The sequence below is a fragment of the Lepidothrix coronata genome, unplaced genomic scaffold (assembly GCF_001604755.1).
Source record: "Lepidothrix coronata isolate B3197 unplaced genomic scaffold, Lepidothrix_coronata-1.0 Scaffold0, whole genome shotgun sequence".
NCBI lineage: Eukaryota > Metazoa > Chordata > Aves > Passeriformes > Pipridae > Lepidothrix > Lepidothrix coronata.
Genome location: NW_016690180.1, coordinates 1,499,228 through 1,512,734, shown reverse-complemented (window position 1 = coordinate 1,512,734; position 13,507 = coordinate 1,499,228). Strand labels below are relative to the sequence as shown.

General features: G+C 39.0%; 2 protein-coding genes across 2 annotated transcripts in view; one reads left to right on the top strand and one right to left on the bottom strand.

Annotated features, from left to right (window-relative positions):
* The window catches only part of UFSP2 (UFM1 specific peptidase 2), a 14,956-nt gene extending 7,485 nt beyond the window's left edge, over positions 1–7,471 (top strand). The window contains exons 6-11 of the mRNA XM_017812479.1: positions 3–7; positions 131–324; positions 1,670–1,794; positions 3,926–4,002; positions 5,672–5,796; positions 7,265–7,471. Of these exons, the coding sequence (XP_017667968.1) occupies positions 3–7; positions 131–324; positions 1,670–1,794; positions 3,926–4,002; positions 5,672–5,796; positions 7,265–7,351 (613 nt within the window). The 3' untranslated portion in view covers positions 7,352–7,471. The remainder of the gene's footprint in view (positions 1–2; positions 8–130; positions 325–1,669; positions 1,795–3,925; positions 4,003–5,671; positions 5,797–7,264) is intronic.
* A 425-nt stretch (positions 7,472–7,896) lies between these two features.
* ANKRD37 (ankyrin repeat domain 37) lies at positions 7,897–10,512 on the bottom strand. Its single transcript, XM_017805334.1, has 5 exons — positions 10,409–10,512; positions 9,910–10,062; positions 9,159–9,250; positions 8,416–8,645; positions 7,897–8,146 (listed from the first exon to the last, which is right to left on the bottom strand). The coding sequence occupies exons 1-5, from the start codon at positions 10,433–10,435 to the stop codon at positions 8,103–8,105; spliced, it is 546 nt and encodes a 181-aa protein (XP_017660823.1). The 5' UTR covers positions 10,436–10,512; the 3' UTR covers positions 7,897–8,102.
* Positions 10,513–13,507: the final 2,995 nt, after the last annotated feature.

Sequence of the window (13,507 nt, the reverse complement as noted above, 5' to 3'; positions counted from 1 at the left end):
AGGAGGAGTAATCATGTGTGAATAATGGCCCTTTGATTCTTCCAAAGATTTGCAGTCCTCAGCTGAAAACTTTTACAGTGCAAGTGACAGGTCATATGACTTCTCTGAAAACTGATGCAAGTGTGATCAGATTCTTTTGTGTTATCTCTTTCTGTGCAGGTTTATTTAGTACATGGTGTGTATAGTTATCACCACTATATGCAGGATCGGACTGATGACAGTGGTTGGGGCTGTGCCTATAGGTCTTTGCAGACAATCTGCTCTTGGTTCAAGCACCAAGGTTACATTGACAGACCTATACCAACACACAAGGAAATTCAACAGGTATAGACCGTTTAAGGAGATTCATTATTTTATGCATATTTGTCTAGAAATATTTGTGTAGATTATTTTTTAAAGATCCAATCCATATATTTTGATTTGTGTGATATTTTTAATTTATCTGTTAAATTGAACTAGTGGTTCTGAGTTACTGTTTTTAACAAGTTTTATTATAGGAGATCTGTCTCCAAATGTTTATCACTGTTGAATGACATTATCTGTACAAATAAGACTCCTTAAAATAGTCTTTTAAATGTTTCCTTGGATTAATGTTCTTTTAGAAGCTGAGATTATGACATTTTCAGTGTTTCTGCCAGATGAAAAGAGAACGAAGAACCCAGTGTGTCATACTAAAATCAGTTTTAAAACTGACTTTTGTATTCAGTGACAGTTGGATTAGTCCCCAGATGCTATGCATGAATTTACTGACACCTTTTCAAATTTACCTTTGAGAGCAGTATGCTTTTCCTGGTTTTTGAACTCTCCTTCACTTCTTTTTCTGTTTTGAATTCAACTACATACCTGAGTGTGTTCATTTCTCTTAAGAGCACTGAAGAAAAACTGTAGACTTGGGTAACTAATACTGTGTGCCTATCCAGAAATACTGCAATTATCTTCCATCTTCTAAAAATAGTTCTTTGTGTTCTATTAGTTAACTGAACATCTTTAGCAAAGTTTAATCCAGTTCATAAAACAACTTTCATCCTACCTATCAAGGATGTGAACACTAAAGGTAAAACTGCGTTTCCTGAACATTGCTCAGACCAGATCTAAAGCTAAAAGCTCCTAAAGTCTCTGCGCTCCTGTAATATTTTTAGGCATCTAGAAGAGAGCAGTAGCCTGCAGGAGACTTTGTGGGCTTTGTATCCTGAGCAGAAAAGGACCCTCTCAAGTGTAGCATATAAGCCTCAGAACAGAGAAGAGTTTAAAATAAACCACAACTTTTGGTGTATTTCAGTGGCCTCTTTCTCAGAGCACTATTTTATGGATCCTTTTCTGAGATGCTTTGAATAGGAATCCAAGCCCTTCAGTCTATGAAGTGGCTTCTGCAGGGTCCAGATGATGCATTGTTAGGCAGCTCAGTGCTCACCATCCCAGCTTGAAGTCTGCCTGTGGACCTAGGTTTGTAGTCTGTGCTTATGGACGCTGTTCTGTGTTACTGCTTAAAGGGACATTTCCAAAACAGAACCCCAGTGAATGTATTTGATACTTATTTTCTGGTTTTGACTGGCTAGGTTCAAGACACATTTCCATAAATATAAACCAACTTTATTCACAAAAATATGGTGGAATTCACTACCATATGTTGTTGCTCTTTGTTTTTCTTCTTCATCATGATGTTGCAAAGGCACTGGTTGATGCTGGAGACAAGCCTGCAGCATTTGTTGGATCACGGCAATGGATTGGTTCAATTGAGGTACAGCTTGTTCTGAATCAGCTTTTTGGAATAACATCCAAAATATTATTTGTCAGGTAAGAATCATTAACTGTTTAGTAGCTCAGTAATTGTTAAAAAGACTGAATGCCATAAAAAGCAAATTATGATTACAGTGGTTGGGAGAACAGGAATAATTAAAGAGATAAATCCTTTAAGGGTTCTTTGTTCATAAGCCTTATATTCCCCCTTTATTTTTTGCTAAATGCTTGCAGATAAAGGTGGTGTTAAATTTCTTGCAAGCTTGGGGTTTCAGTTTCCAGTTGCTATAAATTGCTTAAGGATATGCCAACTGCCCAGTTTCATAAAGCTACAAATGTGGCTCCCATTGGGTGTGCTTAATCCTATAAATTGCCTAATGATATGCAAACTGATATGAAACTCAGCCTATTTCTTTGCATCACATTTTTAAAGTAGACAAAGAGTCTGGTAGCCACAGAGAACTGAATGCACACTGATAAATTATTGCTGTGTCCACAGAGCTAACTCCTGAGGGTTGAGGTGAATTGCTGAGCAGCAATTCTTTTTTGGGTTTGTGTGACAAATAAAACAAGGAATTTTGACATTCTGACAATCTGATCATCTTATAGACAATGAAGGACCCTACAAAGATATTTTTGGACAAAAAGAATAATGTTCAGCATTTATCAGAAGTAAAATTACCAGATTTTTATCACAGAGGCAACACCAAGCAGACTAACAAATCCCTGAACATGTTGTGATAAATAAGAGTCATGAAATAAAGAACATATACTAACATAGTGCACATGAAAATTCAAGTCAAAATACTACTCGTGTATTTAGAGTAAATTCCACTGTAAATATTCTAAATAAGCATGGTGATGGGGATTCTTAATCTTAGGGAAATAGCTCAGTTCTTAAATATCTTAATCTTTGTTTTTGTTCCAGAGCTTGTATTTGCAGATGATCCGGCTATTATTTATGATAGCTGTGACAGACTCTGCCATTAGGAAGATTTTTATTCCTGTATATAAGAATATAGAATAAATTCTTTTGTGAACTGAGTAAAATTGCCTATAGTGCTGCCACAGGGGAACACCGGTTTTTTTCAGGATTATGAAAAACCTACATCAATACCATGCTGGGAAGAAGAAAATGTCATGCATCGTTTTTAGCTGGTCACTGGCAGTGGATGACATTTTTGTTTTGGGTTTATTTCACATAGCACCTCTAACCTTTAATGGAAATAAGACTTCACAGCTGCACCAGCAACACTACTACTGGGTCCTGGATCCACTATCATAAATGCACCATTTCCCAGAATTCCAGTTTTGTATTCCATTTGCATTTAATCCATCTCTCCAGGAACTTGGGAAGTAGGCGTGCAGGCTTTCTTTAGGTTTTAAAAAAGTTAACCACTCTATGAAGAACTATAATGACAAGATATTAAATATATCTGTATTAATTTCCTTGCCTAGCTTTTGTCACCACTTTTGGGAGTACTGTCAGTCTTCTAAGAGGAATATAAGTGTCCATCAGACATATGTCTTCAGCTCCAAATCCTAGAGTATGTGCATGCACTGTGTGCACACCTTTCTCTTACATCTGGATTTCTTTTGTTAGTGGCTGGTCTACATAGTTGAAAAAGAAAGCAGGGAGAATATAACAAAGCTAAATTCAGTGTTGCTTTTGAACAGATTACTAATGTTATTTGAGATTTGTTTCTCAAAGCCAACATGGGTATGAATATTGCAATTGCTTGTGCAGTTACAGTAGAAACTTACCTTCAGAGATGTAATTATACGCACCTTTATCAAGTCCTTATTTTTGTTGTTTCTTATGAAGGTCTGTTACTTCAGACTTCCCCTTGTTGATAGATATGGCCAACCTCTTTTTCAGCCACTTGGAGGGACCTGTTGGGGTTTACCAGCTGTCCCCACTGTGGGAGATGAGCAGCAGACACTTTTATAGAGGCTGGATGACTCCAGATGCTCCACAGTGGCAACAAGGCTTACAGCAGATTCATTGGTCCAACCAGGATCTCTGAGTTGCATTAGAAAACGTTTTTCACATTGTCTCAGGAAGTTTACACAGTAATAATCCAAGTGACCTTCTAATCGGTTACCTATGCAGTTAACAAGTATAATGGATAATTAGAGAATTAAGCCTAGTGAGAATGACAGATCTGTTGTTGTTTTTCTTACCTAGCCAGGGTTCTGAACTAGCATTGCAGGGAAGAGAGCTTGCTAATCATTTCAAGACTGAGGGAACTCCAATTATGATTGGTAAGTGCTTGAATATTGAAGAAAGGCAGTGAAAGTTCATGGCCTCCATGCGCTGAATTGTATTTCAATTAGAACCCTTTCAATTTACTGTACAAGAGTTAATCAAAACTGTAGATGAATTAAAAATTATGGTTTCCCCAAGGTAGCTTCAAAAATGATACAATTCAGTCTGTCTGGTATCTTTTAATTCAGTATTACTCCCAAGCTCAGTATTAAACATGGTAACAAAAGTCAATCTAAATGGTGTTTTTATAAATTGCTGTTAAATCATAACTTGAGAGCTGACTTCTGCTCTCTAGAGGAACAGAGGATCATACAGTTCCCCAAAACTTCCCCTCACAGAAGCGTAGTGTTTCTCTTGCTTGGAAGAGAAGTGTATTATCCAAATTTTTTTTAAGACCAGTTTTAATAATCTGAAATGTTGTTAAGGTAAGTGCCACTCCTAAGAATACTGTAACTTTAATTGAACTATTTCCAAGCTGTGGTTTATAAAATTAGTAATATCGATATTATTATTTTCAGCTTTAATAAAATTAATTTTAGCAATTTTTACAATCTGTATTTGATACTCCACAATATAGTGTTACGTTCTCAAATTAGAGGTCCCACAAGTCCAGGCTTTGGTATGATGATGGTTTAGATTATATGTTAGAAAGAAGTGAGGGTGGTGAGGCACTGGAACAGGTTGCCCAGAGAAGTAGTGGATGCCCCATCCCTGGGAGTGTTCAAGGCCAGGTTGGGTGGAGCTTTGAGCAAGCTGGCATAGTAGAAGATGTCCCTGCCCATGGCAGCAGGGTTAGAACTAGAAGATATTTACGGTCCCTTCCAACCCAAAGCATTTTATGATTCTATGAAATATTCTTTGTCTTTCAGCAGCCTTTTTGTCTGAATTTCAAGAATTTAGATTTGAAAAATCTTTTAGGCTATAACTTATTTTTCCCTGTAATGCTCTCTTGTAGGTTGGTTTAATTTTTTTTGTTATTGGAGGTATGGAGATTGGCTGTTTGGAGGTGGGGTTTGGGGGTTGTTTTTAGTTGTGTTCTTTTGCAGATTTTGCAATTCCTGTCTGTTGTGTGGAGTCATTACTACAGTATTGCAGGGGCATAAACTTCTCATGTTATCTAAAAGAAACATGCAATAGTTGACCTGTGCCCATCTCATCAAAATATCCCTTTTTCCTGTTTGCAAGCTAGAGAAAGTTAGAAGTTACTACTCTGCCCCTAATATCCATTGATGTAAATTAGTAGAAAACAGCAGATAAACCTTATCCAGCAATTCTGATTTCTGTTCTAACTTTAGTCATTTTACAACCAGGAAGTTTTCCAGATTTCTTTTATACAGTTAAGTTTCTTTAAAGAAAAACTGCAAAACAGGTGTTTGAAATATTCTTGACTTCATCTGGTGAAAGTGTGGAGGATTTAACCTGCCTTGCTGACTTGGAAGAAATCTGAAAAGTAAATTCTTTACTTACTACAACTAATCTTCCCTGGTTGTAGTAAAGATATGTTATTTAATAGTGTGAAGAATCCTATGTAGGTCAGCTTCAGAATCATCTTGATAACTAAGCTAATCTGTTAGTAGAAAGTGTTGATGTATTTTTATTTAAGCCTTGCCCATTTGCCAGTCTCAGTAAAAAAAAAATTAGCAATTTGTGTTTCTCCTGTTTTAGGTGGAGGTGTTTTAGCTCACACGATATTAGGAGTGGCTTGGAATGAGATTACAGGGCAAATAAAATATCTGATTCTAGACCCGCATTACACCGGAGGAGAAGATCTGCATGTTATTTTGGAAAAGGTGAGGCTTCATGCGTATATATACACACAGATTTATGTACATACATAAATCAAGTAATGTACAGCCAAATACGAATTGGCCATGATATGGCTTCTCGGTTCCTTATGGAGGAAGTGCTGATCCCAGTTAACCTGCATACTACTATATGGTACTTACTGTCAGTTTCTGAAACTTAGTGTCTTTGTAGAAGATGTATCAGATCAGCAACTGATCTTCATTTTATCTGAAGTAACCCATCTCCCTCTTTTACCCTGTAGTGTATACAATAACTGTGTTTGGTATTTTGAATGAAACAGAAAAATCTGTTCAGCCTGTAAAATGCTGAAAATGAAGCAGAGAAGATAGCAATTTATTTTAAATTTTAAAAATTATTTAAAAAATCCAACACTAAGCATTCTCAGATCAGGCCTTGAACTGTGTTTAAAGGTCAGGTACTGAACTGTTTTAAAAATGTGGGAGAACTCTAAAGAAAAAACCTCCAAAGAGCTAAAGGGTATGTAATATTATTTCCACATTTAAAGCCACTAAAAGGGATGACACAGAGCATTACAAAACAGTAAACATAGTGTCAGAAATGTAAATTGTGAAAGTGGATAAAATCTCCTATAGGTGTTACATAAGCAATTCCTTCTCTGTTCTTTGTATTAAGTTGCAAATAACTTTTGCAAGTAACTTTTATTTAAGTGTTATATTAAGTTGCAAGTAACTTTTATTTTGAATCTCTATTCGATATCCATGTGTGGGGCCCAACAGAAAAAGCTGTTTTAAGAAACATTTTGCTGGACTGTAATTATCAAAGCTTGACATGAAAACAGAAGCAATTTCCAAAGAACGTGTAGGACCAAAGGCTGTTACAGCTACAGTTGTTGAGAATGGTCCAGGAGGATAGAATACATGCAGAACCTACTTTCTTCATCAAAAGTGGCTGGGGAGGAGCTGAGGTGGACTGCCATTTTGTAGCTATTTTTTTCAAAAACATCTCCAATAATTCTGTGGTACTCTGCAAACTTAACAGCTTTGTTAGACTGCCTTTTTTTTCTGCATAATCGGGATGAACAGCACAGTTTCTGATATTGAAAGCTCTGCTTGGGGCTGAAATATCAACTATTACCAAAGAAGGCAAGGATTCAGGATAAGAAATGGGAACTGCAAGAATGATTTTAGAATAATATTAATCTCTCTGTAGCAGCAGAAGAGGTAGTGGGAAGGGGGCATGGAATGCAAGAGATGATACTTCTAGGAACTAAGCTGGGGAGGTAGGAAGAGGGAGAGTCTCTGTAATAAATTTTCCATTAATGTGTTTCCAGGCATGTAGGAACTTTCTGAAAATTGTCATTGCATTCCATAGCTATCTGAAAAGAATTCATACAGCTTAGTAAAATGATTAGTAAAATAAATCCAATAGAAGTAGGTAAGAATACTAGAATTCATAGTAGATTTAAAAGCTATCTTGCTTTTTCTTGGACAGGGCTGGTGTGGATGGAAGGGCCCGGAGTTTTGGAACAAGGACGCCTATTATAATCTGTGCCTACCTCAACGACCAAAAGCTATTTAAATTCCTCTCTTGTGCTGGAACATGCTACGCCAGAATACTAGCTGATCTAGATAAAACTGTCCTGTTATTTATCAAAAGAATCTTTAAGTCAATCAAAACTTGAAATAGAAATAGTTGAAATAGAAACGTTGTTGGTGTAATTTAAATTAAGAAACTTTTTTTTTAAATGAAACCTCTAGAAATAAGAGTTACCTGCTGTGAACTGCATTCCTTACAAATGCATTTATTAGGCAACTAATATCTGTTCTTTTCCCTAATGCAACTTTATATTTATATAGCATTTTTTGCTATGCTAAAATCTTTACAGATTAAATGCCCAATCCTTTTATTTTAAGGATTTCTTTCATGACGAAAAGATGAACTGTCCCCTGCCTTTCAGATTCTACACAGCCAGCTGTCTTGTGCACTGTGACTCTGTTCAAAGGCATTGTTTGCTGCTGGTACTGTCAATGACGGCCTTTTGGGAGTGGGAAAAAAATGGCTATATGTACCGAATTTTATGAATTCTGCTCTCATATTTACACGGAAAAAAAAAATCAAGAGAATTAATTGTCACATGCTCATTTATTTATAGCTGTATGAATACAACTATTGGGGGGGGAACCACAACATTCTTCTGTAAGAAGTAACAATAAACAAGCTTTCCTCCTTCTCAGAAGGAGACAATGTCCCAGCATACACATCTGGCTGCTCAATGTATCATCCAGTCATGTTTCTGCAGACTTCAGATTCCCCATATTTCATGTTGGGATTACAGGCTGTTTCTTCTGGCAGCAAGGAAATAAGATCTGTCATCTGAATAAACAACAATAAGTCTGTAGCTTCTACATCAGTACACCAGTAAGAGTACCTATTTTTTTCCCCTTTGTTAAAGTAGTCGTTCCACTGGCATTCCCCATGCACTGTCCGTTTCCAAGAAGACCATAACCTTAACTACCTATGCAAGTTCATCCTTACTAGCAGGCTTCTATATCTAACTGCTATGTGTCTAAAACCATTTTCTTGGACGCTGAAAACATTTAGAAAAATATTCTGAATTGTATTAAACTAACTGTGTTACACACCATCTGATCTTCTCCTCTTCCTGCTTATGGATCTGCTGGTTTTACTTTCTTGTTTCTGTGCAGTTGGATCCTCTCTCAGCAAGCCATGTTTGTCACTTAGCAAGTAGCCACACCGTCCTTTCAGTTTCATTGTCTGAGTGTGCTGAATTGTCCTGAGGAACTTGGCACATTCCAGAAAGCCATAAGCAAGTGCAAGATCTGCTGCTGTCTGTCCACTGTTGTTGCACAAGCTGAAACACAGAGTTAACAATAACCAATTGCACTGGCATATATATTATGAGCAACCGCTGATTAAGGGGTAAATTTAGACAGATGTATAAAAAGAACTACAGAAAATCAATATCAAGAAGGTTTGTCAAGGATAGCATGGGGCTCATACAGAGGGCTGGCATTAAATACAACAATAATTATTTTAAAATAAATTTGTCATCAGACTAGGATTGGCTTATCATATCAGAAAGGCAAGAAGAAGATGAGCACAGCATTGGAATGGAAAACTAACAAGGAGAGATTATGATCAGGAATATTCTCTCAGCAGTTATTACAGAGGTATTTAACATGTAACAAAATAACAGCATATGGTCCATGCTACTTTGGTGCTTATCTCAGTTTTTAATACTCTTATGCTGTAGTCATGCTATATTTGCAGCCTTAGCATGCACATTCTGAACAAGTAGAAATACTGTGTAAAATACACATCCTTTCATGCTGTTACTGAAATTAATAAATGTAACTCAACTTACTCAATTTTGGCATCGCCAGCAACAAGGAGAGCAAGACATTCCAAACTTCCAGCTTTTGCTGCTTTATGAATTGGGGCTTCTCCAAGGCAATCCTAAAAACACAATTTACATATAGCAGTCATTTGAAGAAGGGGAATGGGATAAAGCTATCTCGTTCCTCAAAATGACTGTGTATATCAGCCTGTTGAGAGTTGAGAGAGAGTGTACTTGATAACTGCCATTAAATGTTTAGTGTATTCATCACCACAAAGTAAAAACGCTGTCCCCTGCAATACTAATTTTTTAACCTTTGCCTTCTAAAAGATAATTTACACAGAACACACTCTGTACACTGATTAACAGCATCGTCGAGCATCATTCAGGGATTGCTGTGACCAACAGCTTGCTACCAGCTCAGAGGTATAAGTAAATTAAACTTTGCAGCTAGAATCCTTATGTGTACTGGAAGTACAAAGGACAAAATTTTGGAGGAAAAATAAATAATCATTTGTGTAAAAGAATTAAGTTCTCTGGAAATCTGCATGCAGCACTGTGTGAAAACTGCATTATTATAGCAAATGAAATTGCTAACACAATATAGACAGGATTTCTAGTTCATGCTAGAGCTTACTCTAAAATAAGTGACCCCAGGTACCTCATGCCATACAACTGTTTATAAAACCTCTCTTAGATAAAAAGTATGTAAATAATATTAACTGGAATTACTAACATACCAGATTAGAAGTGGAAGAAATGAAACATGTATTTTTACCTGTTGGTTCAAATTTGCTCCTGTCTGCAGTTGCCAAAGTAGGAAAAAAGCTTCACCACCACAAGCAGCCAGGTGAGCTGGAGACTGACCAAAGGCATCTGCAGGTGCGTTCACACCGGTTCCTGCCTCAAACAGATTGCTGAAACTACCAGACTGAAATAAACAATAAATCAAAAGACAAAGAAAAAAAGGAAAAGAAAAGAAAGAACGTTACTGCCAGTTTAAGCCACAGCAGATCTAAGCACACTGCATTGTGGCAGGAAACATCCCCCTCGCAAATCGTCGGACCTTCATGTTCCTTGAAACTTCCCTTTAAAAAAAAAAAATAAACAGCTCCAAGCATGACATTTTTGGCTTTTAATCTCATAATCAGAAATACCGATCGACGGCGGCAGCGCCCCAACATTCCGAACAGTTCCAGGCAAAGTACACTTCACCCTGTTCCGTGTCTGGGCTCCCGGTAAGACAAAACAACAGACCCACCTTCCCCAAACCTCACCTCTAAACTGCAGTCCAGCATCAACATCGCCTCCCTTTGCTGAGCGCGCCGGGCTGGCGGGGCTGTGGCGGCTCCGCGGCGGCTCCGCAGCTTTCGGAGCTTTCGGAGCTCCGGGGCTGTGGCCGCCCACCCCCCTCACCAGCCGCGCGCAGGCAGCTCCGGCCGCAGCCCCCGCCCCCCGCGGCCGCGTCACGTAGGCAGCGGCAGCGCCCGCCCGGCCGCCATTGGCCGCCCCGGGGGCGCCGCGGGGCCGGGGCCGGGGCGCGCTGCCGGTGGCTGTGCGGGCAGCGGCGGGGGCGGCCATGTGGCGCGGGGCGGCTCGGCACGTCCCGCACACACTCGCAGCCGCGGGAGCGCCGTCCCGCCCGCCATCCCACCGGTGTCCGCCATCGCGCCGCTGCCACTCTCGGGGAGCCTGACACCGGCTGCGGCACCGGCCAGGAGCGAGGGTCTCCGGAAACCCCTCCTGCCGCTGGCAGCCGGGAGCCCACAGAACCGTGTACGCGTCGTACTGGTTTGCTTGGTTTTGCTGTTGCTAAGCACAGCCTCCTGTGAGGTTCTGCCATCGTACCTTGGGGTACTGCTGGATTGGGAAGGCAAAACCAAGGCAAACTTGGATCTAGGAAAGAAAGCAATAGAGGATTAATGTAGAATTTCCCCCGAAAAAAGTTCAAGTCAATATAAAGAAATCCCCTACGCAAGCTCTGCCACTAGGCCAGGGAGACTGACCCTACCTGCCACGCTCTGTGAAACCGCAGGCTCCCTTTCAGCGTACACACAGCAAGTTCATCACCAATCTCGGCAGGACTAGAACTGGTGATGGTGGAGGTGGACACAGCTACCTGTTACATCTCTGCTCAAAACACATTTGCAAGAAGCACAGATTTGATTGTCACGGACTTGAGTTCAAAATGTCCTAGACAGGGTCAGACCACGTGAGCCAAGGTCGCAAACAGGCTTTCCACCTGTAGACTTGTCTGTGCTGGAAACCAGAACCTGCCACAGCCGTACTCAAAGGCCGTTTCCATCAAAAAGAAGTGCTTGGAATCTTTTGACCATGGTGCAGTGGCATTTCATGGTGCAACCTGCCTTCCCCTCACAGAGCTGTAGTACTCGGTGCCCATGGCAGCCAGGAAAGGCAAGGGTGGAAGGGCTTAATGCCTCTGCACAGAGAAACCACAGTCGCCATCAGTGACTGCTTTGAGTTTCCAAAAACAGTTGCATAACTTCATTTTGCATGGACAGCCTTTGCAAAGATTATGTTTGAAAGCAACTGCCTTTCCTTTCCATGCTGTAAAATCCAATTTGACAGAAGATTCAATTAGTACTAATCATGCTTCACAATTAAAAGACTGAAGACCAGAGCATACTAACCCAGTGTCCAAAGGTACACGATTCTGTTTCCTTAGCACTACAGTATTTTCTTATCTGTCAGATGCCTACGTGTTTTTATGGAAGTTAACATTACATTAAAAAACCAGTAATTTATTTAAAAAAATATTATTAATTGCATGGTTTTGATAAACAGAATTAGAGGAAAAGAAGCCTAACAGGCTTCTACCCTTTAGGGTACATATAGTTCTGAAATGAATGCAGAAACATGATGACAATTACCTCTTGTTTCGCCTTTGGAAAAGAAAATATAAATTACTTAAGTAGTGGAACATGAGCGTATACAGCATCACTTTTAAAGGTGCAGAATTCAGGTAGATAGGCGATGTATCAATTCAGCAGAATTATTTCAGTAAGTGATAGATTTTACCTCTCCTTTCATATGGAAAGAAATACACCTGTGTAATTACAAAATGTTGTGGGGTTTTTTTTCCCCTGAACAGCTAGCCAAGAAAATTAGTGAACAAACAAAGAAAATCCCTACACTTCTAACTATGCATTGTTAGGGAATAATATGCCTCTGCACAGATGCCCAAAATCCACAGTAATTTTTTATGCAATTACAAAGACTCTTCTGAAAACACACATATCCAGAATTAGTTTAAGACTAAATAGTCTTGGATTGCCCAAGAAGTTTGGACTTTTTTTTTTTTTAAGATCTTTCCTCCCCTACATTACCTCAACAATTTAGAGGTTTCAAGCTGCACCCAAGGAATCATATCTTTCCAGCCTAACCACCTATACAAACTGTTTTATCCAGTCAGGCACAACTCTCTTCAAATTGCTGCTATTAATTAGTTCTTGAGCTTCGGGTCACATTTTGCACACTGCATTAGTGCCTACAGAACTTTTCTGCCTCTGAATAACTGGTATGTGTATTGGTTATAAACACAGAAGCAACAATTCTCATCTATTTTGTATAGCCCAATCCAAGTGCCACTTAAGAACAAGGTTTCCTGGCTACAGTTGCTCTGGAAAAAAACTTGCTAAAAATTCCTCTGCACTTTGTATCTCAAACCACACATCTGGCTCAGGTATCAAGTAAATGAAATTGGAAAAAATGGTTCTAATAAATGTATGTAAGCATTGGATAAACCAAGGTGTACTGGTGAATCTCAAACCCTTCAGCATTACAAGCAGATGCGCAGCCCAATGTTAATTATTTTTGCTGAAAGGCAGTGTTGCTTTCACAAACTGTTCTTCACTCTGCCTGTTAAATCAAGTAATTTGTTGGTGCTTTAAAAGAAAAAGTTTATTTTCCTGTAGGTCTCTTAGGCTGTATCATATACGCAAAATTAATCAGGATGAATTTTAGGCGTTTTTTGGTACTTAAAGTCAGTTGGGACTGTTGGAAAACGTGATGTAGAGCCTACAGGTTTAACCACACAAATCTGGAAGCATCACTCTCCTGTTTTGACTGTTGCCTCTGTCCCTGTTACTATAGAAACAGATTGCACTGCCAAAAATGGAAGGATGATAATCATCTGGAAAAAAAGGGGGGAAAAAAAGATGGGAAAGCAGCTAAAGATTATTTTGAAAGCACTCTTGCAACATTTTGGTATTATTTCCCTTTCTTTAAGAGAGACAGCCAGAAGCGATCAACAGAAGTGAAAGCAACACCTTACATTTCAGGAGAAATAGCATCAAACAGCATTTTCCCTCAATTATCCTTTTACATTTTGTAGTATCTATATAGGGAAAACAAAG

Bases quoted from the DNA above. Each gene is read 5' to 3' on its own strand.
- ANKRD37 (XM_017805334.1), bottom strand. From the start codon at position 10,435: ATGTTGATGCTGGACTGCAGTTTAGAG. The intron at 9,251-9,909 runs GTAAAAATACAT...TTGTGTTTTTAG, and splicing joins GAGCAAATTTGAACCAACAG to GATTGCCTTGGAGAAGCCCC. The intron at 8,646-9,158 runs GTAAGTTGAGTT...TCTGTGTTTCAG, and splicing joins GCTGGCGATGCCAAAATTGA to CTTGTGCAACAACAGTGGAC.